This window comes from Orcinus orca, chromosome 15, assembly GCF_937001465.1.
Source record: "Orcinus orca chromosome 15, mOrcOrc1.1, whole genome shotgun sequence".
NCBI classification, from domain to species: Eukaryota; Metazoa; Chordata; class Mammalia; order Artiodactyla; family Delphinidae; genus Orcinus; species Orcinus orca.
Window position 1 is genome coordinate 82,434,347 of NC_064573.1, and position 26,541 is coordinate 82,460,887.

Below are 26,541 nucleotides of genomic sequence, written 5' to 3' on the forward strand. Positions count from 1 at the left end.
CTGTCTTAATCTCCTCCCAACTCCCACCCAAACACAGCCACTAAAACCGTGTATTCTAACATACTTTGTTTTTGTGCCCTTGCTTACACTCCTAGTAAGAACTCTTTTCCTATATTTAAAAAGCTCCTGTGGGGGGAAAAAAAAAAGTTAAAAAAAAAAAGCTCCTGTGACCTTAAATTTCTAACCCAAATGTTACCTGCTTCCACGAATAACAGTAGTGAATTAGATAACACTTAAATTGAGTGCTTGCCATGAATGAAGCATTGTTTTGTGAATGTTTGAAACTCATAGTTACCTTTCCAGCTACGTACAAGCAGCTTAGTAAATGTGAAAGAACACCAAGTCAAAAATCATTTCTTCCCTGTACTGTACCTTCCAAAGATTTAAAAACATATTTTGCGAGCACTTACCAAAGCAACTGTAATTATTTGGTTATTGTTCCCCACTAGTCTTGATCCAAGGATTGTTTTTCATTTTCTTATTCTATGCCTACCCATATCCAATGAAATGAGTTATATAAGTCCTTGCTGATGAGATAGTTAAGTGACTCGAAAGGTTACAAATATACTCTTTGGTCCAGTCAGAAACCTAGTGCAATTTTTTCTTCCTCTCCTTAACATTTTCATTTATTGAATAACAATACTGGAAACATGAATGGTCTTTTTTTTTTTTAAGTTCATCTGGAACCTTACCATTCTAAGATATCCCAGACAGTCTGACTTCAGAGCCTTCACTATTTATTGCTATATTGGTTAAAGGTTTTTTCCAAATGAAAACTTGTTATAATTTCAGCTAGGCACACAAAACACTAGAAGCTCTAGGACAGATTGGTAAGATTGGAATTGTTTCCTTGTGTCCCTAAACAAATATGTTCTTCTCTAGTGATAACCATAGCTCTAGTTCCATGTATCTTATTGATCCAAAGTGTCTAGTGACCACAGAAATAACACAAAGACCTCTAGTTCCATGTATCTTATTGATCCAAAGTGTCTAGTGACCACAGAAATAACACAAAGACAGAGAAGTCTTTACTTATTGATGTGTGTGTGTATATGTATATTTGGGGGGGGATAAAGCATTTTCATTTCCCAAGGAACTGGAGTCTATGCAACAATAAAATTTGGCCTAATTTTACATGTTGTCACAGGGAAGGCAGTGGTTCCTGTCTCAGGAAAACAATTTCAGAAATATGTGGAATGATATTGAGCTGCTAACAAATGATGATACAGGAAGTGGGTACCTAAGTGTTGGTTCAAGAAAAGAACATGGAACTGCTTTATATCAAGTAGATTTACTAGCGAAGATCTCCTCCGAAAAGGTAATGGTTATGACGCAGACTGTTTTCATTCACAAAATTTTTACTGAGTGTTTAGTAAGACTAGTAGCCACGTGGTAAATGTTTTATAAATGAGTATAGTCCTTTCTCAGGGAATCAAAGTTCAGTATCAGATCACTGGAAATTTCCATCTGAATTCCCCCTGCATCACCTTATGGTCAAGTATTCCAAACCTGAATTTTTCATAGCTCCTCTTGACATTTTAGACATACAGATGTATATAAAATGATACAAAGAATATCCACCACCAGCTTAGGAAGTAAAACATTACCAATAGAATCGAAGCAAGCCCTGGAGGCCGTTCCTGTTCCCGGCCTCTTCTCATACTCCGCCCCTGAGTTAAGCACTCTACTGAGGTTGAGATTATCCTTTCCATGAATTTCTTTCTATATTTTAACTTTCTTCTTTTAATAACTATTCCACCATTCTCACACCAGGCTTGAAACCGTATTCTCTGCCTTTTACAGAAAATATTGCTCTTAGTTTTTGGTTTTTTTTGCTGGTACGCGGGCCTCTCACTGTTGTGGCCTCTCCTGTTGCGGAGCACAGGCTCCGGACGTGCAGGCTTAGCAGCCATGGCTCGCACGCCCAGCCACTCTGTGGCATGTGGGATCTTCCCGGACCGGGGCACGAACCCGTGTCCCCTGCATCGGAAGGCAGACTCTCAACCACTGCGCCACCAGGGAAGCCCTGCTCTTAGTTTTTTATCTTTGATTTGCTTTCTTAGTAATTTGCTTTTGTTAAAATTTTGATGGTCGTGGTAAACAAAAGTTTCTTTTAGAGAAAGTGCAAATGATCTTCTGTCACAGTATTATAGCCCAGGATTCCTCTACTTCCCATAGTAAGTTAACGTAATGTTTAATTCTCTAATTAAGAAAAAAAAGTGTAAAAGAAAGGAGAAGAGACCAGACAAGATTTGTATTTTCTAGGGCTAGAAAGGCAGGGCCTCCTCTGGGGAACCTTATTCACAAATGGCCTCAAGTGTAGGCTTTTGACTTTTCTTCAAATGAGCATTCAGAGACACTGGCCAATAGGGATTTTTAAAAAAATCATTCTTTATTCAGCTTGTATCCTGTTGTCAGCCTTTACTGCTTTGTGGCATTTAAAAGTCACAGGATTTATAATTTTTATGAGTAATACAGATAAATTATGTTCTTTGGCATTAAATTGTCTATTTGTTAAGGCAAAAGTGTAAAGAATACCATAAGTTCTGTAATGAGAAAGTGGTATTTCTTTATTTTTTTAATATTACCAGCAGCCTTAAAAGATGGAAGTGGCCCAGGCCACTTGATCTCTGAGGGCTACTGTTGAAAAATAATAGTGTGTATTGAGCTTTGAATTCAGTTAACAACTAAAATTCCATTTGTTATTAGCTTGGGGCATTACTTGTAGCAAATGCTATGTTCACAACCCATGCTAGGCCCTTGGTAAGGTAACATTATCTCTTCTCTTTAGGATCTTTCCTTAAAGTTAGGCAGACAGGACACAAGCAATAAAAGATATCTATCTAGATGTGCAAGTCAGTATATGAGAACTACCAAATGAATGGTACAGACAGTAAATGCAGTAGGAATTCAGAGGATGGAGAGCTCACTGTGGGTTGGGACAATTTAAGGAGCATTTCATAAACTAGCACCTGACTTGGGCCTTAAGAAAAAACAGGGAAAATGAAAGCACAGCTTACCAAAATATGTGGAATGCAGCAAAAGTGCTTAGAGGGAAATTGAATGCATATATTAGAAAAACAGAAAAATCTAAAATCAATAATCTAAGTTTCAAGTTAGGAAACCTGAAAAAGAAGATGGACTTTCCCTGGTGGTCCAGTGGTTAAGACTCCATGCTTCCAATTCAGGGGGCACAGGTTCGATCCCTGGTCAGGGAACTAGATCCAACATGCCGCAACTAAGACCCACTGCAGCCAAATAAATAAATAAATAAAATATTTTTTAAAAGAAAGAAAGAACAAGAGAGCAAAAATTAATGAAATTGAAAATAAGAAATCAATGGAGAAAATCAATGAAACCAAAAGCTGGTTCTTTGAAAACATGAATAAAATCTATAAGCCACCAGCCAGGATAACTAAGAAAAAAGAGGGAAGACATAAATTACTAATATCAGGAATAAAAGAGGGGGCATCACCACAGATTCTGTGGACATTAAAAGGATAATCAAGGAATATTATGAACATCTCTATGCCCACAAATTTGATAGCCTAATGAACTGGACCAAGTCCTTGAAAAACACAATCTGCTAAAACTCACACAAGGAGTAAACAACCTGTTTGATCAAACAATACTGTTTGATTCCAACTCTATAACATTCTGGAAAATGAAAAGACAGTGAAAAAAAGATCAGCGGTTGCCAGGGTTTGGGGGTTGGAGGGAAGGTTGACTAGGCAGAGCCCAGAGGATTTTCGGGTAGAGAAAATATTCTGTATGAGACCATAATGCTAGATGTGTGTACCACAGAATGTACACCACCAAGAGTGAACTGTAATGTAAACCGTGGACTTTGGGTGATTATAATGTGTCAATGTAGGTTCATCAATTGCGAGGAACATTGACAATGTGGGAGGCTATGCATGTGTGGAACACAGGGCTATGTGGGACATCTCTATAGTTCCCCTTCAAGTTTGCTATGAACGTAAAACTGCTCTTAAAAATTAAAGTCTTGGTGGTCCAGTGGTGAGGACTCTGCACTCTCACTGCCAAGGGCCCGGGTTCAATCCTCGGTTGGGAAATTAAAATCCCACAAGCCTCCCGGCACGGCCAAAAAAAGTCTTAAAAAGAAGAGGGGGAAGAGCAGTCCAGGCAAAGAATACAGCCTGGATAGACCCCTAGGACGTGTAGCACAGTTTCTTCTTTGCGACACTTTGGTGTAACTTTTCACTAGTTGAAGAAGCAAGTTAAGAGTATAAGTGGGATCAGGGGCTTCCCTGGTGGCACAGTGGTTAAGAATCCGCCTGCCAATGCAGGAGATACGGGTTCGAGCCCGGATCTGGGAAGATCCCACGTGCTGCAGAGCAACTAAGCTCGTGTGCCACAACTACTGAGCCTGCGCTCTAGAGCCCGCAAGCCACAACTGCTGAGGCTGCATGCCACAACTATGGAAGCCCGCACACCTAGAGCCTGTGCTCTGCAACAAGAGAAGTCACCTCAATGAGAAGCCCACGCACCACAACAAAGAGTAGCCCCTGCTTGCCGCAACTAGAGAAAGCCTGCATGCAGCAACGAAGACCCAATGTAGCCATAAACAAATAAATAAATAAATAAATTTTATTTTTAAAAAAAAGTATAAGAGGGATCAGAATGTAGTTTTCAAAAGTTACACCTGCAGAAGGTGACCATTGAAACAGGTATAAAATGAGTTGATTGGCTTAGTTTGTCAGAGAAGATTAAGAGTAATTAACATTTATCCCAGCATATGCTACAGGCAAGGTTCCCTTCTAAGCCCTTTACATGAATTAATTCATTGAATCTCCATACCAGCCAGCGTTGTAGGCATTATTATTATTATTATTATTCCAGCTTTACCAGAGAGTCAGTTGAGGCATTTGCTTGAGATTACTCAGCTAGTAAGTGACAGCCTTCTCAACTACTGAGCTATCTGACAGCTTCAAGATTATGTGTGGAGGGCTTCCCTGGTGGCACAGTGGTTAAGCACCCACCTGCCAATGCAGGGGACTCGGGTTCAAGCCCTGGTCCAGGAAGATCCCACATGTCGTGGAGCAAGTAAGCCTGTGCACCACAACTGCTGAACCTGTGCTCTGGAGCCCGTGAGCTGCAGCTAATGAGCCCGTGTGCCACAACTACTGAAGCCCATGTACCTAGAGCCTGTGCTTCACAAGAGAAGCCACTGCAATGAGAAGCCCTTGCACCGCAACAAAGAGCAGCCGCCACTCACCACAACTAGAGAAAGCCCGTACACAGCAACAAAGACACAGTGAACTAAAATTTAATTAGTTAATTAATTAAAAAAAAGATTATATGTGGGAAGCTCTATAGAAGCTCAATAGAAGCTACAAACAGGAGACTCATATTTGGCTTGCATTGTGTTTTTTAAAATGTTGACTTAGTTGCCAATATTTAAAAATTAGAATATTTCACATAAAGATCCAGATTTTCTTGGTAAATTGGAAGCTGTGGCCATGCCAGGATCGCATTTCCACAGGGCATTCATCTGGCTGACTCTGCTCTCTTTAGTTTATGTGGGGCCTCGTGCCCTCCAGTTCACAGTCCTGCTCCCTGTTGTTTCCCAGACCCTGAGACTTTATGCCAGTATTGGTTCATTCATTTACGTTAATGCCTGCTGGCTTCTCCGGGCATAAGCTCGGCCCTTAGGAAACAAAGACTTGTACTTTCGAATCCTTTGCCCCGTTCTAGCAACCCTGGACTATTTCCCTGTTCTAGGCTCTGAATGGATTCAAGATATATCATACAAAGAAAAGCTTGACTAATTATATATATATATCATACAAAGAAAAGCTTGACTAATTAGATATATGGGCTAAAGAAAGAAGGCCTATCAGGTGAAGTTTTAAACTTGGGTGATTGTGACTATGGTGATACTATTGATAGGTATTGTTAAACATGTATAAAAATGTTTTATTTTAGTCCTGCTTTTCCCTCCCACAGGCCTCATTAAATCCAAAACTACAAGCATGCAGCTTAAGTGATGGGTTTATTATTGTAGCGGACCAATCAGTGATACTGTTGGACAGTATTTGTAGATTGCTTCAATTGCATCTTATATTTGGTAAGTCTAATGTAATTCAGTAAAATAAATTGGAAGTCAACTATATCTTGCTACCAATTTCTACAGTATTGCCTTTTCTTTACTCCATTACTTATAAGACTCAAAATTACACTAATTTCAAGAAATTAATCTTGAGTGCCTTGTGCTGAGTACCAGACGGAACAGGTACTGAGATGATCCCTTCTCTCAATAAATCTAAGGAAAAACATACATGGAAAGCAGCAATTTATTTGCGTGGTTTTTGTGTTAGAATACTGTAGAAAACAGTTGAGCCCAATTATGTTTAAGTTCCTGAATCTTGTACATAATTTCAATACCATCAACAGATAATTTGAATACTTTTAGCACTATAAAAAGTTTTTTAAAAGTACTTATGAATTAATTCTTTATTGAGTTAAAGGGCTTTAAGTGTGTATATGCAAGTATGGGCTTCTAAATTAAGGGACAGACAAGTCAGTGATTATGCTGGAAAATAGGTGATAGTATTATGAATTTTTTTCTGAAATTTTGAGAGAAAGATGGTTATTGAAGTGTTTGCGTAAGAACAGCTGAAAATTAATTTATTAATTATTTTTAAAAAGAACGTAGATGAAAAGGAATTAGAAGGTATGCACATAAGAACAAAATCTTGATCACAGTTTGCAGGAGAGAAACCCATATTTTGTGGAATCTTAACGCATCTACCCTGATGGGTCCCCAAGATTCACAGTTTCACCAATTAAAAGTGAGGCTGTGTTTTACATATAATACTTTTTTAAAAATAAATTTGTTTGTTTATTTATTTTTGGCTGCGTTGGGTCTTTGTTGCTGTGCGTGGGCTTTCTCTTGTTGCAGTGAGCGGGGGCTACTCTTCGTTGCGGTGCGCAGGCTTCTCATTGCAGTGGCTTCTCTTGTTGCGGAGCACGGGCTCTAGGCACGTGGGCTTCAGTAGTTGCAGCACGTGGGCTTCAGTAGTTGCAGCACATGGACTTCAGTAGTTGTGGCTCATGCGCTGTAGAGGACAGGCTCAGTAGTTGTGGCGCATGGGCTTAGTTACTCCACGGCATGTGGGATCTTCCCAGAGCAGGGATCAAACCTGTTGTCCCCTGCATTGGCAGGTGGATTCTTAACTACTGTGCCACCAGGGAAGTCCCTACATATAATACTTTTGTATAAAGATATTGCTGCTGAATAATTTTAGTTATAAGCAATTTATATGTTACTGCTTTTATCTCTTAGTCTTTCCCTCCCGATCTCCATGTCATTCCCCCTGGCCTTCTTGCTGTGTGCAAGCAATAACTTCCTTACCTCCTTCAAGTCTTTGTTCAAATCTCACCTTATCAAAGGGGGTTCTCCTGAGCACTCCACCTGATACTGCATGGCTCTCCTGAGTTCTCTTTCGCTGCTCTACTTTTTCTTTTTTCCAGAGAATGTATCACCTTTGTGTATGTCATACAATTTGATTACTATGCTGACTGTTTATCATCTATTTCTGCCTTAGAATTTGAGCTCTATGAAGGTGGGACTCTTGTTATTATTCTCAGATATATGCCAAAGACCTAGAACAGTGCTTAGCATATACTAAGTGCTCAGCAAATATTTGTTGACAAAGAGTCAGTAGCATTCATTTTTACATTAGTCACTACTTTCATGAAATATTTAAAAGAAGCTTAAAAGAGTTGACTTTTAATAACAAAACTTGCAATATTTTGTGTTGAAAATAAACATTTTCAGAGGAAGCTTGTAACTTTGACTTGAAATTTTCAGATACTGAAGTGGATGTGGTTGGCCTATGTCAAGAAGGAAAGTTTCTTCTGGTTGGGGAGAGAAGTGGCAACTTACATCTTATTCATGTAACATCAAAGCAAACATTACTCACCAATGTAAGACCCTGTTATGTTTTTCATCTTCATTATCTAAATTCTAAATTATCTTTTAGAAAGCTAAAGCTCTAGCAAAGCATTACTTGATTTGTGGCCTACATTAAAATAATAATGTTTCTTTACATTGAATTTAAGAATCATACCTTAGAAACTGTCTGAAAAAAAAGTGCACAACCTAAAAGTTGAGAATTATGTTTTATTGGGCGGACTTTCTGAGAACTTCAAGCCCAGGAGGCAGCCTCTCAGATGCTCTGAGGGACAGCTCTGAAGAGGTGAGGGAGGAGCCAGGATACATAGGAGTTTTGCAAGGGAGACCAGGTAGTCAGAACATCAAAAGATTACTGTTAAAGAAAAGCAGGTATATCGGGTTAATAAATTTAGCGTTTTCTACGTGTGGAAGATGCAAGAGTCTGGGCTCATTGAAATTATTCCTTTGATATGCACCTTTGCTGTCTTAGGGCCAGTATCCTGTGCTTTTCCATCCTGAGTCCCCTCAGGATGCACAGTTGGGAGTTGCTGCAATGGCTGATGGCTTGACAGTGGGCAGCCTGTTTATCTCCATCCTGAGTTCCCTCTTGGCTTGATGGTCGCAGCATCCTTTGTTTGCTAATATGGCAGGCAACATTTTTCATCCACAAAACATATGAAATAAATGCAAAATTGAAAAAGTATGGTTTGAAGATAGTATACTTGTCCAAAACAGTTTTGTATTGAAAATAAACATTTTTGCAGGAAGCTTGTAAATAGTTTTCCATTTGAAAACTAAAATGTTTGGAATATAGGCAGAATTATTGCTAATGATAATTGATATCCCTAGAGTTTAAAGAATATAATCTTGACTGTAATTTTCTGGGTTTAATCTTATCATTTGAAATTAATTTGCAATTAGGCTTTTGTTCAGAAAGCTAATGATGAAAATCAGTGTACTTACCGGAATCTTGTTATTGAGAAAGATAGTTCAAATGAAGGTAAGTGCTTTTAATTTCTTTTTTTAATGTCTTCTTATTAATACCCAGTCAAAAAATCAGATTTATAGTTAATATATTATGTAAATTAATTGGTGTTACCTACACAATGTTAAACTTTCTAGGGATGCAATTAATATTATTTTAAAAAACAAGTTTTTGATTTTAGCTCTTTTCAGAGGCTTAAATGTACTCTTCTTAAGTATAATATCCTAAACTTTTTACAGTTTTGAGAGTTCTATAGATTATCAGGGAGACCTAATATTCTTTTAATATGTTCTTATGGGTTTCAGTGTATTTATCATATTTCTTTTTAACAAATGTTAACTGGTCCTTAATTTATTTTGATATATCTGAGTTTCTTTTTTTCTGGCAAATGAAATTTGGTTTATAGAAGTTTCAAAGAAGTTAACATTGTTTTTGCAAATAACTTACCAATTCTTTGTAAATAAGCTTTGTATTGTTACTGTGTTATTTTATTATTATACTTTAAATGAGCAAATGGACATACTTTTAAGCTAGATCCGGACCCTGGTTTAAATTTTATATCATGTGCCTTTTAAAGAAGCTGGCTTGATTTTATTTTAATAGGTACCTATTATATGCTGCTTCTTACAAACAATGGATTTTTTTGTATTACAAACCTTCAGCTTGTAAAAATTCAACAAGGTAAGTAATGTATTATTTTCTTATTACTGATTTGCAGCAATATTTCTTACTAGTTTTCCAGGTAAATTTTAAAATAGACTCTTTAAGAATATTTTAGTTTAACTACATTCTATGATATTGGGTATACTTTAAAGTATTCATAATATACTTATTCTCCACAGTTAGGGCTACAACAGAATCTGAAGACATATTTATTTATAGTCTTCAAGGACTTTACAACTTAGCTGGGGAGACAGGAGTTACGCTAGCATAGTAATAAATACTTTTTGATATAATGAATGAACCTGGAAACTGAAATGATTTTGTAAGTGTTAACAATACAAGGCAATAATCTAGAGTGTGTGCTAAGTGAGTGGTGTGGACCATACATCCCTCTGAGCTGGCAGAGATTGAGGAATTGATTCCAGGCACGTATTCAACAAATTTTTTTTTTTTTTTTACGGTACGCGGGCCTCTCGCTGTTGTGGCCTCTCCTGTTGCGGAGCACAGGCTCCAGATGCGCAGGCTCAGCGGCCATGGCTCACAGGCCCAGCTGCTCCGCGGCAAGTGGGATCTTCCCGGACCGGGGCATGAACCCACGTCCCCTGCATCGGCAGGCGGACTCTCAACCACTGTGCCACCAGGGAAGCCCCAACAAATACTTTTTAAAGATCTACTCTGTGCTAAGAATGTGCCACGTTCTGGGGATACAACGAGATTTAAGATACAAGGTTCTCTGTAGTTTAATGAAGGAGCCAGACAAGTGAAACAGCTCTTACAAAAGGGAGTGCAAAGTGATGAAGACTTCACAGGTAGGACTTCAGAGCTTGAATAGGAGAGTTGGAGCAGGAGAAGACCATCTTAGTAGGAAGAACCTTTTAAGGGAAGGTGTGGACAGACACTGTAGGGACCGTAAGGCAGCCTGGCTGGTGCCCTGAGTACGACATGTCATCACAGTTTATTTCATTGGTCAAGGGCAAAACTGAAAAGTCACCAGCACCTTATGAATTTCTGACCAGTGTTCCTCTTACTAGATTATATGTAATTTAACCTTGACACAAAAGGGAAGATTCATACGTATTTTATAGGTTATAGTGTAAATTTAGCCTACTTTCTCTTTTTCATGCAGCGATTGAAAAGGTAGACTTCCATACGGCAAAAAAGGTAAGAAGACAAAACCACATTGTCTTCTTGAAACTTAGATTTAATGTCAGTTTAGGAAAGTGTTTCTGCATAATTGTCTAATGGTTGATATCTTGGGAATTAGCATGATAAAACATTTTAATAACATTCCTATTTTAAAAAATACATTTATAGCTATTGATTTAAACTGATTTTTTCTCAGTCTTTCCAAGGAATTTGGACTATGGAGCATATATATAACATTCTTATTTTTTAAATCTTGCAGTTACAAGGACAAATCAAGTCCAGTTTTATTTCTACTGAAAATTGTCATACCCTTGGTTGTCTCAATCTTGTGGCTGGTGATTTAGCAAGCGAAATCCCTGTGATAATTGGGGTAATTCTCTTTTTTTAATAAAATTTTGGGCTTTTTTTCTGAAATGTTTCTTCATTAAAACATAGTTTTGGTAAAGTTACGTATTAATTTGTACTGTATAACAGAAACAGGGAAATTATAAAATGAAGGTCATAAAATTAACTCAACAAGTATAACTAAGTCTCTGTGTTGGAAAAAATATTGCATCTTTATTTTCACTAATCTCTACCTGACATTTAGCATGTCTTTCAATTATGAATGTAGGCAAAAACAACAGCAGCAAACAAAACATCTAATATTATATTCAAGGAGTAGGCAGAAATCCTATATTGAATTATATTATTACAGCATTTACAACATTTTTACTTGCCAAATTTATATAATATGTTAAGAAGCAGTCACTTTTCCCCGTTTTGTGTATCTAGTTCAGTATTTCATCAGGGTTTCAAATAATTTGAAACGAATACTTATGAATTATTTTCACATATTAGTAGTTATTTTCATGAAAATACTTCATCAAAGGTTATCTTTATCTTGTAATGCTGGAGGAGGTCTTGAAGCTTACCTGATGTCTCTAGAGTGAGTTGCCTGAATATGCCTCCTCCTTATTAAATGTTCATGTGATAACAGTGTACAGCAGGAGTTTGCTGTTTTTTCCATTCTGTTCTGTTGAAAACAAACTAAGAGAGGAACTAGATGATAAGAGCTAGCTGGGCTTGAATATATAAATATATTTTGAAATTAGTCACATGTACAACTTAGATGTTTCTACTTGGAGGAGAATTCAGATCTAGACCCAAGTTTGTAATTGACATACTATTTTCACTTCTGTAGGGAACTGGTAATTGTGCATTCTCAAAATGGGAACCAGATTCTTCTAGGAAAGGGATGACCGTTAAGAGTGTTATTGATGCAGAGATTATTGAAGGTAAAATCAGTTAATGAAACTACTTTTGGTACTTGTGAGTTGTCGTTTTCATGCCAGTACACTAAGTCTGGCATATGAGCCGTTTTACCAAACCTTGGAAACAAGCCAGCTTAGTCTGATGATTGTCCGTGTATTTGGCTTCTTAACATGTTGCAATTGTTACTCTTCATTTTGGGAGGTTTTACGTTTTAGTGATCCTACAAAAAAATAGAGAAACAGGAATAAATGGGAATGGGAACTTCTTTTTTAAGGGTAGTTCTGCCTTTCCATAAATATGTTAGTTTAATATTTTAAATATGGCTATATGTAACCCAGAAACATAGTCCTTACACACCTTGTTTTCTCTTTTGTAGGTGCAAAGAAGTTCCAGCTGATAGACAATCTACTTTTTGTTCTTGATACCAATGTATGTTTCTGATACTTCCCCTTAAGTATTTTCACTTGGTGTTATGTTTAACAACAGAAATTTTGTCGAACTTAACAAAGACAAGGACTTTAGCCAGGGTAGATTACTACCTTGTGTAATGTGCTTTATTTCAGTTAGGTATCAAAAGATAGATTCCAAAATGTAAATTTTTAGTCGTTAAGAGGACGTATCAATGAAATGTCTCTTTTGCAGAACATGCTGAGCTTATGGGATATTTACACCCTAACTCCCATATGGAACTGGCCCTCCCTTCACATAGAAGACTTTCTTCTCACCACAGAAGCAGATTCACCTTCATCAGTCACGTGGTACATTATGACGCTCATATTGATTTCCCTTCTGTTAGAACCAGGTTTCTTGCCTGGTTCTGTTCAGATCATTTCTTATGTGTTACATTCTAGATAACATTGTGAACAGACTGACAGGGTGAAGACCATTTCATTGTTAGCCAAATTCATTGAGAACAAATAGGCAACACAAAAACCTCCATGTGAATGTGTTAGAAAGAGTGTGAGTCTGGGCCATAAACATTCAGAAGTCAAGTTCAGTATCTTCTGTGTGAATTAATTTTAACTTTTATACAAGGATATCACTTTGACTTAGCTTATGTCTAGCAGTTGGCTTCTTTGATTCACTTAAACCTTCTTTTCTCTTTCAGGCAAGGGATTACAAATCTCAAGTTAGTAGCCTTGACAACTACTACTAATAAGAAGGTATTGGAAAATTTATATCACATTCGTCCATATTATGTGTTAGAAATAGCATTAACATAGGAGTACTAGTTGTTAAGTAGTACTCACAGCATATTAGCTCTTAGTTCACACAGGTACTTGACAGATCAGAAATAACCCTGCAGAGCTCTTTTTTCTCATTAAAAAAAAAAAAGGTATAAATCTCAGCTCCACATTTTAATTGGAGCATTTCAGGAATAAAAATGTCTATAAGAAAATGTTTATTATAGTGATACTTAATGTAGTTCTGGCACTGAGGAATTACATTTACCTTAAAAACAAATTGTAGAATGGACTCCAGGTACGTGGATTTTCATTTAACAGATTTAAAAGGTAGGATAGAACATAATTTTCTATGTAACATTTAAATAATACAGTAACAGATTTACTTATTTTTTGTACTTAACTTCGTATCAAGTGTTTTAATCTATGCCCTGGATTGTGAAGTGCTGTCTTATGCTCATAGGTTTATATTGACCTAAGACATTAATTGCTGTCCTGTTTTTCTTAGATGAGAAACTTCATGGTCTATTCATTACCTATGATGGAAATACTATATTCTTTGGAAGTATCTAGTGTTTCTTCTCTGGTCCAAACAGGAATTAGCTCAGTAAGTTGATGTGTATTTTGAACTAATATATTTTTTTATAATTGAAAAAAAAAAAGAATAACTAAGCTAAGCATGAGTGGAGCCTAGTGGAATACCTGGATAGATCTCAGGTAAACCATATTTATTGTTATCAGAGGTCCTCGAATATATTTACAGGAGGTCAGTCTTCATTTAAAAAGAAGGAAATTAATCAAATAAAACATCAGTCAACTGCACATTCAATTTTCTTGTCTCCACAGGAAATACAGATGATTGTTAATTTGGGGGAGGTTATTCCTTGCTTTTTTGGGGTTTTTTTGGCCGCTTTGGGTCTTCGTTGCTGCGCACGGGCTTTCTCTAGTTGCTGCGAAGTTACTCTTCGTTGCAGTGCACGGGATTCTCGTTGCGGTGGCTTCTCTTGTCGCAGAGCACGGGCTCTAGACGCATGGGCTTTGGTAGTTGCAGCACTCAGGCTCAGTAGTTGCAGCACACAGGCCCTAGAGCGCGCAGGCTTCAGTAGTTGCAGTGTGGGCTCTAGGGCACACAGGCTTCAGTAGTTGTGGCTTGTGGGCTCTAGAGCACAGGCTCAATAGTTGTGGCGCACGGGCTAAGTTGCTTCGCGGCATGTAGGATCTTTTCAGACTAGGTTTCGAACCCCTGTCCCCTGCATTGGCAGGCGGATTTTTTTTTTTTTTTAATTTATTTTCGGCTGCATTGGGTCTTCGTTGCTGTGCGCGGGCTTTCTCCATTTGTGGTGAGCGGGGGCTACTCCTTGCTGCGATGCATGGACTTCTCCTTGCGGTGGCTTCTCTTGTTTAGAGCTCGGACTCTAGGCGCGTGGGCTTCAGTAGTTGTGGCGCACGGGCTCTAGAGCGCAGGCTAAGTAGTTGTGGCACACAGCCTTAGTTGCTCCGCAGCATGTGGGATCTTCCCGGACCAGGGCTTGAACCCGTGTCCCCTGCATTTGTAGGTGGATTCTCAACCACTGCACCACCAGGGAAGCCCCTGTTTTATCTCTTTTTATATACACACATTGTATTTTTCCAAACCATTTGGAAATTACTTGCAGACATCATGACCTCTCACTCCTAATTTCAGCGGGTATCTCCTAAGAATGAGGCCCACAATATTTAACATTAATGCAATACTATTATGAAATAAGCCATCCAAATTCAAATTTTACTAATTGTGCCAATTACTTGAGAACTTTTTTTTTGTTCCTGACCCAGGATTCAATCAAACATCACAAATTGAATTTTGTTGTCGTGGTCACATGGTAGTCTACTTTAATCTCTAAAACTTCCCTAGTCTGTTTTTGTCTTTTCGGACATTGACATTTTTCGAGTACTAGCTGGTTGTGTGGTAGAATGTCCCTCTATTTGGATCTGTGTCTCGTCATGATTAGATTCATGCTAAGATTTTTGGCAAGCATCCTGCATAAGTGATACTGTGTCCTAACTGCATCACATTAAAGGACTTATGTCCACTTGTCCTGTTATTGGTGCTGTTAAATTTGATCACTTGGTTAAAGCAGTTCTGCCATATTTCTCCATTGTAAAGGTACATTTTCCCCTGTATAATTAGTAAGTAATTTCCGTGGTGTTATTTTGAGACTATGGGAATATCCTTTTCCTCACCAGTTTTTCCCAGTAATTTTAGAATCCATTGATGGATAATTTCTGCCTAAACCAGTTGTTACTCTAGTAACTATAAAGTGAATTAATTCTGTATTTCAATTTTAAACATGTTTTTTGCTATTGTAGGATACCATATACCTTCTGGAAGGAATTTGCAAAAATGATCCAAAGTAAGTCCTGTTTTGTTTATCAGATAAGTTGTTAAATAATAGCAAAGTTAAAATTTACTTACTGATGTTAAATGACAAATGTCAATATTAAAACTTTTCTCAGACTATCTGAAGACTCAGTTTCTGTTTTAGTACTCAGATGTCTTACAGAAGCTTTGCCAGAAAACAGGTAACTACTTGTGTTTTGTTTTTTTTTTTTATAATTTATTTATCTATTTTTGGCTGCACTGAGTTTTCTTTGCTGTGCGCGGGCTTTCTCTAGTTGCGGAGAGCGGGGGCTACTCTTCATTGAGGTGCGCGGGCTTCTTACTGCGGTGGCTTCTCTTCTTGTGGAGCACGGGCTGTAGAGCGCAGGCTCAGTAGTTGTGGCGCACGGGCTTAGTTGCTCTGTGGCATGTGGGATCTTCCTGGACCAGGGCTCGAACCTGTGTCCCCTGCGTTGGCAGGCAGATTCTTGACCACTGCGCCACCAGGGAAGCCCACTTGTGTTCTTCTAAGCCTTGTTCCTTGATGAAAAGCTTGAATTCCCTGATTAATAAAAATTTTACTGAAATTTCTTTCAATTTATCAGATTGAGTCGGTTACTTCACAAACACAGATTTGCTGAAGCCGAGAGCTTTGCCATTCAGTTTGGACTAGATGTTGAGGTAATTATTCATGTATTCATTCATTCATTGAAAGCATTTCTTCATGTGCTAGAGGCTGTGGAGACAAGTATGTAAGACATAATGGGAATTTAGTGTGATCAGGCCTATAATTAAGATACGACCAAAGTAAAGTAGGGATTCAAAGGAGATATTGACCCTTAAAGTAGGGTGGGAAGACTTCGTGGAGGAGGTGATTTTATGTCAGATCTTGAAAATGTTCCAGATAGTCCTGGGAGAGGAAGGGAATTCTAGGTGTTAAGACACATGAAGAAAGTGAGGGAGGCTTATGGTGCTTCCAGGAACTCCTAGTAATTAGATAGGACTAGGTTGTAGGTTATATGTACATAGAAGGGAAAGGAGATGGTGGGAAATGAGAGGGTCAGAGCCTGGAGGGCTTTGTATGTACTGCAAAGGATTTAGATCTTATCCTGCAGGTGATGGGGAGCTACTGAGATTTTTAAGCTGGAGAATGTCTTGATTAGGTTGTCATTTTGTAAACATGGGAAATTGTTTGGAAAAGGGTAAATCTAGAGATGCAAAGACCAGTTGAAAAACTGACCCAATGCAGTGAGGTGGAGACACACAGGAGGGAAGGTCTGATGAGAGAGGTGTATAGGAGGTAGAAGCAGTTGGGCTCAGCAATCAAACATAGTGGGGGGTACAAATGTCAGGAGGAGACTAGCAGGACTCTGGCTCAGCGTACTGCAAGTAAGTCCCTTACATATAAACGAGTTCCATTCCAAGAGCACATTCATAGATCCAGTTTGTTCAGAAGTCCAACAAAGTTAGCCTAAGTACCCAACTAACACAGTCAGCTACATAGTACTCTACTGTAATAGGTTTATAATACTTTTCACACAAATAATACATAAAAAACAAACACGCACAAGAAATAAAACATTTTTAATCTTACAGTACCGTACCTTGAAAAATACAGCAGTACAGTACAAGAGCTGGTGCTTCTTAGCAGTACCAGGTACATCACCGCTGCTTTTACGCTTGCTTCTGGACATCCTGGGCTTGAAATAAAGATACTGTACTACTGTACTCTATACAGTACTGTACAGTAAAGTACACAAAAGCACAACCACTTGTAGAGGATGCACGCATGTGACAATGTACACCAGACACGTGAACTAACTTACGTGATTGGACATGTGAACGCACGTTCACGTGTTGGAAAGTTCGCAACTTGAAGATTCGTATGTAGGGGACTTACTGTAGTTGGAATGTGATGGCATTACTTAAAATGAGGAATATGTGTGGAAGAACAGGTTAGGGGTAAAATATGAAGGATTCTGCTTTATAAAAATTGCATGTAAGGGATCTTATAAAATGAGACTGTCTGATAGGAAGTTGGAGAGTGATCTGAGCTGAATCTAGACATAGGTAACACCGGAGGAATGGCTCAGACCACTCAAGGAGAATGTGTGGAGTAAGAAGAGATCTGAGGATGAGCTACAGGGGCACCAGCACACGGGGGATAGAGAAAGAAGGGCTATAAACATATTTGGGAAGAAAACCACACAAATGTATGATTAAAGAAGCCAAGGGAGACTTCCCTGGCAGTCCAGTGGTTAGGACTCCTTGCTTTCACTGCTGAGGGCACGGGTTCAATCCCTGGTTGGGGAACTAAGATCCCACAAGGCGTGAGGTGTGACCAAAAAACAAACAAACAGTTTAGTGGGGAGTGATCAGCAGTTGCAAATACTACCAATAAAATCAGGTATAAAAACTGAAAGTTGTCTGTTGGATTTGGTGATTAGGAATTCATTGATATCCCTTGAAACGTCCTGGGAAGTAATGAAGGATGAAGCCTGATGGTAGTGAACAACTAACATTTGCTAAGTGGGTGGTGGGTACCCATGTGTTTGTTGTTTTAAAAAGGTAGCATTTTATATTATGTAACAATCTAAATGGGAAAAGAATTTGAAAGAGAATAGGTACCTGTATATGCATAACTGAATCACTTTGCTATACACCTGAAGGTAACACAACATTGTTAATCAACTATACTCCAATATAAAATAAAAAGTTTAAAGAAAGTAGCATTTTAAAACATGCAAAACAATTTTGTATATTTAGAAATGTATATGAGTAAAGCAGTATATGAATTAATGGGATAACAAGCACCAAAATCAGAATAATGGATACTTCTGGTTCAGGGAAAGAGGATGATTTATTTGGAAGAAGAGAAAGTAATATTAAACTATAATATAAATATTATAAATTATATTTATATTAAATATGTAAATTATTATATTACTAAATATAAATGTATTTATTATAAATTTATATAATATAAAATTATTTATTATAGATATTAATATAAACTATATTATTAAATTTTTTTAAAATTTAGGTGATAAGTACATGAGTATTTGTTATATTATTACCTTTTTGAATATCTGAAAGTTTCATAATAACTAATTTTTAAAAAGAGCAAATGAAGCAAAAAAATCAAAACCAGTGAAAGATGTTTTCAGGGAGTGGAGACACAGAACTAGAGAAACTGCTCTTTCGTATCACTTTTAGCTTTCGGAGCCAGAGAGCCCATGTTAAAGTTGGTATTTTGTTTATAAAAAAGGAACCTGAAATTTTGACTTTGTCTAACTCAAGCTGTTTCCAGCTGCTAAAGAACCTTTGATAGACTGGGAATTCCCTGGTGGCACAGTGGTTAAGAATCTGTGTGCCTCAGGGAGATCAGCTCGGTGCTTTGTGACCACCTGGAGGGGTGGGATAAGGGAGGGTGGGAGGGAGACGCAAGAGGGAGGGGATATGGGGATATATGTATATGTATGGCTGATTCACTTTGTTATAAAGCAGAAACTAACACACCATCGTGGAGCAATTATACTCCAATAAAGACGTTTAAAAAATAAATAAATAAAAATAAAATAAAATGGTATGCCTCACTAACCTGAGTTAAACTATATCAATTTAGCAAATCACTTAGCAAAGAAGTAGTGAGAACCTTGAATAAATTAATTAATTAAATAAAATTTAGAAAAAAGAACCTTTGATAAACTTAGAAAAGTAGACGTGAAACATAATTGTGTGGTATTCTAAAAACCAGCTCCATTCACTTTTTTTTAATATATCAGTATTAATTTCCTGTTTTTTTAAAAAAAAATATTTATTTATTTTTATTTTTGGCTGCATTGAGTCTTCGTTGCTGCGCACGGGCTTTCTCTAGTTGCGGTGAGCGGGGGCTACTCTTCGATGCGGTGCGTGGGCTTCTCATTGCGGTGGCTTCTGTTGTTGCGGAGCACGGGCTCTAGGCGCACAGGCTTCAGTAGTTGCGGCACGCGGGCTCAGTAGTTGTGGCTCATGGGCTGTAGAGCGCAGGCTCAGTAGTTGTGGCGCATGGACTTCGTTGCTCTGCCACATGTGGGATCTTCCCCGGCCAGGGATCAAATCCATGTCCCCTGCATTGGCAGGCGGATTCTTAACCACTGCGCCACCAGGGAAGCCCTCCATTCACTTCTGAACAGCACAATTTCAGACACATTACTTACCCTCTCTTGAACTTCAGTTTTCTTGATTGTAAAATAGGGATCTTAGTATTTACCCCATAGGGTTTTGAGGAGGTGCAAATGCTTACTTAGGTTTTTATGAGAGTTAACTGAGATAATTCACGTAAAGCTCTTAGTACACTGCTGGTCACATTTAGTGAGGACTCAGTAGAAATGGTTTCCATAACACTTTGTAATCTGGGTTACCTTTCTGTTATCTAAGTGTTACCTTCATTAATGCTTATTCTTGAACCACATGAATATTCACATTTTTTATTTAGCATACAGTGTAAGATTTCATCCACAGGCATTATTTTGCTTCAAGTTTCTTGATGTTGCATGTTTATATTACAGCTTGTTTACAAAGTAAAATCAAATGATATATTGGAGAAACTAGCTTTGAGTTCTCTGAACACCAGTGAGCAGACTGAATGGCAAAAACTTGTAGATGAAGCTAAGGAAAATCTGCATAAAATCCAGGTATGTTTTCCCTGTTGTATACTAGAATATCCAGATCGATGGATTGATCAGTATTACATTGCCTTACCATGTCTGGCGTTTATGAAACAGGACGATGAATTTGTGGTGAATTACTGCTTGGAGGCTCAATGGATAACCTATGAAACAACCCAGGAAATGCTAAATTATGCCAAAACCAGGGTAAGTGTTTCTGACCTTTGTGCATGTTAGTTTGTCTTATGCAAAAGAAGTATTTTGCAAAAAACTGAATGATTTTTCCCATAGACCTTTTTTAAAGTGCATTTTTTTTTTTGCTCTTCCAAATGATGCCATTTTTGCTATAGGTTGTTCCCCTCACTCACCTGTAAATGAATACCATTGCTAGTTATATTCCTTAAAATCAAGGTGTAACAGATGGGCAAAATGTGAGCTGTTTTCATAAAATGCATTATTTTTAAGATATGTAACTTCTTTATTGTTCATTATTCATCTCAGAGTTGAGTGCAATTTAATTTTTAAAGATGATTTTTTCCTTTAATTCACAGGAAATCCATCTTCTTTCATGAAAAACCTAGTATAGCTGATATTCTAACCGTGTTTCTTATTCATCTTAGCTTTTGAAGAAAGAAGATAAAGCTGTTCCTATCTATTCTGATGGCTTAAAAGAGGTAATTACATTGGGTTTATAGGTCAATTTGGGAGTGAATATACTGTTACAATATACTTTTGAATTCAAGATAGGTCTGTATTTTTTCAAGAGCAAGTTATTTTAATACATTTTTTCCTTATTGCAAAATGGGAATAATAGTAGTACTTATGGGTTATTTTGAGGTCAAATGAAATATTTCCTATAAATCATTTTGCGTAGTGCCTGCTATTTCAAATAATTGTAAACTGATGATAGCTATGATGGTGCCAAAAATATATGTGTGTGCACATGTACATACAGATCTTCCTCAGCTTATGATGGGGTTACATCCTGACCAACCCATTGTTAAGTTGAAAATACCGCAAGTCAAAAATTCACTCAAGGTGGGGTGGTGGTGGTGGGATGAATTGGGAGACTGGGATTGACATGTATACACTAATATGTATAAACTAGATAACTAATAAGACCCTGCTGTATAAAAAATAAATTTAAAAAATAAAATAAAAAAAGAAGCTACAAGGATATATTGTACAACACAGGGAATATAGCCAATATCTTATATAGCCATAATTGGAGTATAACCTCTAAAAATTGCTGAATCACTATATTGTACATCAACTATACATCAATAAAAAATGTTTTAAAAAGAAAAATGCACTTAATACACCTAACCTACTGAACGTGATAGCTTGGCCTCACCTACTTTAAATGTGCTCAGAGCACTTGTATTAGCCTAGAGTTGGCCAAAGTCATCTGACTCAAAGCCTGTTTTATAATAAACTGTCAAATAGCTCATGTAATGTATTGAATACTGTACTCAAAGTGAAAAAACAAAATGGTTGTAAGTATATCAGTTGTTTGTGATTATGTAGCTGACTGGGAGCTGCGGCTCCTTGTTGCCGCCAGCATCACGAGGGAGAATCATCCTATATATTATTGCTAACCCAGGAAAAGATCAAAATTCTAAATATGGTTTCTACTGAATGCGTTTTGCCTTTCCACCATCATAAAGTCGAAAAATCTTAAGTTGAACTGTTGCATGTCAGGGACCATCTATATATTTTTTAACTCTTATCTCAAAGTAAATGTTTAGTATAATCCAGCTAGGTTTTACCATAAGGGCAAATTTATAAATCAGTGGGAAAACTAATTGATTTTGAAAGGTACCTACAATTAATGTATAAATACCTTCCTCTTCTTTGCAGGTTTATTGCATTGAGTGTGATTGGAAATATTTCCGTTATTTCAAGTTTTTTTGTTTTGTGCTAAGTAAAGGCAGTCATATTTATGGGAATTGACTTGTCATATGGGATAAAATGAGAATATGTACAAGACTTCTGAAACAGAAAGCCTAATTTTTGGTGTTTTTTATTTTAATGTTATTGCACACAACATTCAGACTGTCAAGTTATTTCTTTTTAGGTTCTAAGGGCTCATGCAAAGTTGACTACTTTTTATGGAGCATTTGGACCAGAAAAATTCAGGTATGTGCATTCCCCATTTTGAATTCTAGATTATGAATTAGATTTAAGTTTGGAATGTTATAAAAGATATAGCATTGCTTTGAGTGAATTTGTGTTTCTGGGGGGTTCAGTGATGGACAATGTTATCTCGCCTGCTAAGCTTAAGGCACTTCCTACATCATCCATTGGAACTGATACATTTGGAAGGCAGATTTAAATAAACATACCTTTTGCCTTAACAATCCACTTCTGGAAATTAATCCTGTTAGATATACTAACATGTGCACCAAGAATATCGTTATTGACAAATATGAGATCTAGTTACCTTAAAGCTAAGACAAATTTATTTATCATGATAAACTAACAATGAAGGAAGCTTTATTTTTTCTCCTTATAGCTATTCAGTTATCCTGATACTATCATTAAACATTCTATCTTTTCACTGCTCATTGAACTGTTACCTTAGTCACATGTTAAAATTCTCACGTGTATTTAAGTTTCTGCAATATAATTGTATTCGCTTGATCTCATCTCTCTATTCATTCACCAGTATCAAATAGTTTTAATTAATGTAGCTTTAAAGTGTCCTATTAACTGGTAGACTAGTTCTACTATACTTTTCTTATTTTTCAGAATTTGGGCAGCTACTCTTTTCTGTATGACACTTGGAGTCAGAATCAGCTTATCCAGTTTTTAAAAAATCTTATTTATATTGGATTTTTTATTACTTATTTTTATTGGGAATGTGCTGAACCTAAAATCAGTTTGGGGAGAATCAGTATCTTTACAATATCAAGTCTTCATATCACTATTTAACGGCAGTATGTGTCTTCCTACTCATTCTATCCTTTTTTTTATATTCCTAAGTGGTATCTACTCAGTTGTCTTCATATAGATTTTGTACATTTTTTTGTTAATTTTGTCTTTCTTGCTACTTTTATAAATGGGACTTTTCTCCATTGTATTTTCAAAAGGATATAGAAGCTATTGATTTTTTAAAATTACTTTTAAACCAGCTACCTTATTGAATTCCTTTTTCACTTGTAGTAATATTTCAATTGGTCTTGTTTTTTCCAAGTATATAATTATATATGCAAATAATTATAATTTTGCTTCATTTTTTTCCTCATTTTTTTTTCCTTGCCTAATTTCATTGACTGGTACTTGTAGAACGTTTTTGTTTTGTTTTTTTTTTGATGTAGACCTTTTTTTTTTAAGTCTTTATTGAATATGTTACAATATTGCTTCTGTTTCATGTTTTGGTTTTTTGCCCATGAGGCATGTGGGATCTTAGCTCCCAGCCCAGGGATCGAACTCACACCCCATGCATTGGAAGGTGAAGTCTTAACCACTGGACTGCCAGGGAAGTCCCATGTAGAACATTATTAAATAATGGTGGTAAATAGACATCTTTCTCTTGTTCCTGATATTAGTGAAAATGCTTATTTTATCATTTAAGCATGATACAGACTTATAGGGTTTTGTCTTTTTATCATTTTAAGGAAGTATTCATCATCTATTTCTGAGCTTTAACTAGGACTGGGTAGTCACTATAGCTTTGTTGGTTATAGCAAAAGACTGGAAGTAACCCTAATGTTCAACTGTGGGTGTCTAGTTAAATTATAGTAAATTCATGCCATGGAATAATATGTAGTCCTTAAAAAGAATAATATCTATATGTGCTCATTGGTACAAGCTGCCAAGATAATATAAAATGAATTTTTTTAAGTACAAATAGTATACATAAAAAAATTCTCATTCATTTTCAAGTTAAAAATGGTTGCTTGTATATGTAATGATTATCTCAGGAAGGACCTACAAGGAGAGCTATAACTTCTGGGGAAGATACAGGAGTTCTATAGGTCTGGGATAAGAAGGAAACTTACTTTTCACTGTATAATCTTTTGATTCTTTTTTTAACTCTGAGGGAAAAAAAACCTAATTAAAATGCATAATCATATCTACTTGTAACATATAACCTTAATATATATTTTTTGACTACTAACTTCTTTCCTCTCTTTGACTTTGCAGGGGTAGTTCTTGGATTGAATTTCTGAATAATGAAGATGACCTTAAGGATATTTTTTTACAGCTAAGAGAAGGAAACCTTGTTTGTGCACAGTACCTTTGGCTGAGACATCGGGTAATTTGTTTTGCATTTTTTTCTTAATGGCTTTATAGCTCCTGTGAGAGGTGATTGAATCAGTGTTGGAAACTAATAGGGTGGCAGGAGTGACTGGGCAATGGTGTGTTTTCAGACGGTTTGATAAAATATGACCTGTCCCAGAGAAAACTACCCTCTGATGATATTAACTTAGAGGAAATATTATACATAAAATATAAACTTATGTTATCTCATCATTCAGAGTCTAGTTAGCTCCTAAACTTAGGTCAAGAGGTAACATTTTATTAAGTGGTTTATTGATGGGCTTTCTTAGGTAGGAATGGTGGAGAGGGTAGTCCTGTTGCAGCTCAGATTGTGGAAAAGGATTGCCATTATAATTGCTGCTCCGGATCTCCTTAAGGTTGATATAGAATATTAGGTCCAAAGCTCAGTATCTGGGTGTGATGCTATTAAAGACACATGCTTGTTAGGGTTTGTACTGTCACCTCCAGTTAAGTTTTCCTTAGAATGCCATCTCTGCCTGTTCCTCTGCCTCTAATTTATTAGCTAGTACTCACTGCCATGAGGTTTCACGGAATTTGTGGCTACCAACTTGAATCATTTGCACAGAGTAAATCACCTTTAAGGGTCGTTACATCAGTAAAATTTTTTTTTTAATAAATTTATTTTATTTTTATTTATTTATTATTTTGGCTATGTTGGGTCTTCGTCACTGCGCACAGGCTTTCTCTAGTTGCGGCGAGCCGGGGCTACTCTTCGTTGCGGTGCACGGGCTTCTCTTGTTGCGGAGCACGGGCTCTGGAGCGCACGGGCTTCAGTAGATGTGGTGCGTAGGCTCAGTAGTTGTGGTTCGTGGGCTCTAGAGTGCAGGCTCAGTAGTTGTGGCACACGGGCTTAGTTGCTCCAAGGCACATGGGATCTTCCCGGACCAGGGCTCGAACCCCTGTCTCCTGCATTGGCAGGCGGATTCTTAACCACTGCACCACCAGGGAAACACAGTAAAATATTTCTTGAAATGACTTTCTAATAGGTCTTTACCTCTTGGGAGGCTATCGGTTTAAATTTGTTGGATAAATCTTAGTTTCTCACTCTGTACGATTTAGGCAAACTTTGAAAGCAGATTTGATGTGAAAATGCTTGAGAACTTGCTCAACTCAGTTTCTACACCAGTCTCTTTGCAAAAGCTTTGTCCATGGCTTAAAAATGATGTGATCCCATTTGTGAGAAGGACTATACCTGAAGGACAGGTAAGTTGCCTTCAGTGTTTTCACTCTTGATGATTCTATTTTTTACATTATATCGTTGAAGATTAAGTCGTGCTAACACCAGTTAGTTCATTTTAGTGTCTCTTGAAAGACTACGATGGAGGTTTTAAATTATTTCAGTGATTATTTATTCATATCAATACTTTTTATGATATATCTATTTCAGAAAGTTCTTGCAAAATGGTTGGAACAAGCAGCCAGGAACCTTGAACTAACTGATAAGGTAATACCAGTATAATTAGCACTGAAAAGGCATTTCCAGTACTCCCCATGGCATAAAACATTATTTTTAATGGTCTCTAATATTTTTTTAAAGGCAAACTGGCCAGAAAATGGGCTTCAACTGGCAGAGGTATTTTTTACAGCAGAAAAACCAGATGAGTTAGGATTGGCGTCCTCTTGGCATTGGAGTTCCTTGGTATGATATGAAAAACAAATTTTTAGTAATAAAACATTTAATTTATATTGAAGGGTTTGTCTATGTGTATTTAGACACATATTCACTTCTTAAATATTCTTTTTTTTTTTTTAACATCTTTATTGGAGTATAATTGCTTTATTAAATATTCTTTTTGTATGTTCTTCTGTTGTGTACTTTTAAAATCCACAAAAAGGAAAATTAGGTGTTTTTCTTCCTTACGTTTCTGTTACAACTTGAACCTGTCTTAATGCACTGTTTTTCTCTATTGAGCCAACCAAAAGGGAAAAAATATATAAACATACTCCTAAGTAGTCTAATTGGGATTTTATGCATTAGTAACATTTCATAGTCCTTTAAAAGGGCAAAACTTAATAACATATTAAGATTAGTTTTCAAAGGCTGTATCAATCAGGTTTACTTCTTTTATTTAAAGTAGTAAACTACTTCTAGT

At 36.9% G+C, this 26,541-nt stretch overlaps 1 protein-coding gene across 1 annotated transcript in view; it reads left to right on the plus strand.

Annotated features, from left to right (window-relative positions):
* Nucleotides 1–26,541, plus strand: part of KNTC1 (kinetochore associated 1) — a 70,543-nt gene that overhangs the window by 1,197 nt on the left and 42,805 nt on the right. The window contains exons 2-21 of the mRNA XM_033440852.2: nt 1,148–1,318; nt 5,971–6,091; nt 7,838–7,953; nt 8,843–8,921; nt 9,510–9,587; nt 10,696–10,730; nt 10,975–11,085; nt 11,899–11,992; nt 12,346–12,398; nt 12,612–12,727; nt 13,078–13,132; nt 13,662–13,760; nt 15,503–15,546; nt 15,650–15,715; nt 16,118–16,193; nt 20,063–20,188; nt 20,279–20,368; nt 20,782–20,835; nt 22,239–22,300; nt 24,311–24,422. Coding sequence (XP_033296743.1) covers nt 1,190–1,318; nt 5,971–6,091; nt 7,838–7,953; nt 8,843–8,921; nt 9,510–9,587; nt 10,696–10,730; nt 10,975–11,085; nt 11,899–11,992; nt 12,346–12,398; nt 12,612–12,727; nt 13,078–13,132; nt 13,662–13,760; nt 15,503–15,546; nt 15,650–15,715; nt 16,118–16,193; nt 20,063–20,188; nt 20,279–20,368; nt 20,782–20,835; nt 22,239–22,300; nt 24,311–24,422 — 1,716 coding nt within the window. The 5' untranslated portion in view covers nt 1,148–1,189. The remainder of the gene's footprint in view (nt 1–1,147; nt 1,319–5,970; nt 6,092–7,837; nt 7,954–8,842; nt 8,922–9,509; nt 9,588–10,695; nt 10,731–10,974; nt 11,086–11,898; nt 11,993–12,345; nt 12,399–12,611; nt 12,728–13,077; nt 13,133–13,661; nt 13,761–15,502; nt 15,547–15,649; nt 15,716–16,117; nt 16,194–20,062; nt 20,189–20,278; nt 20,369–20,781; nt 20,836–22,238; nt 22,301–24,310; nt 24,423–26,541) is intronic.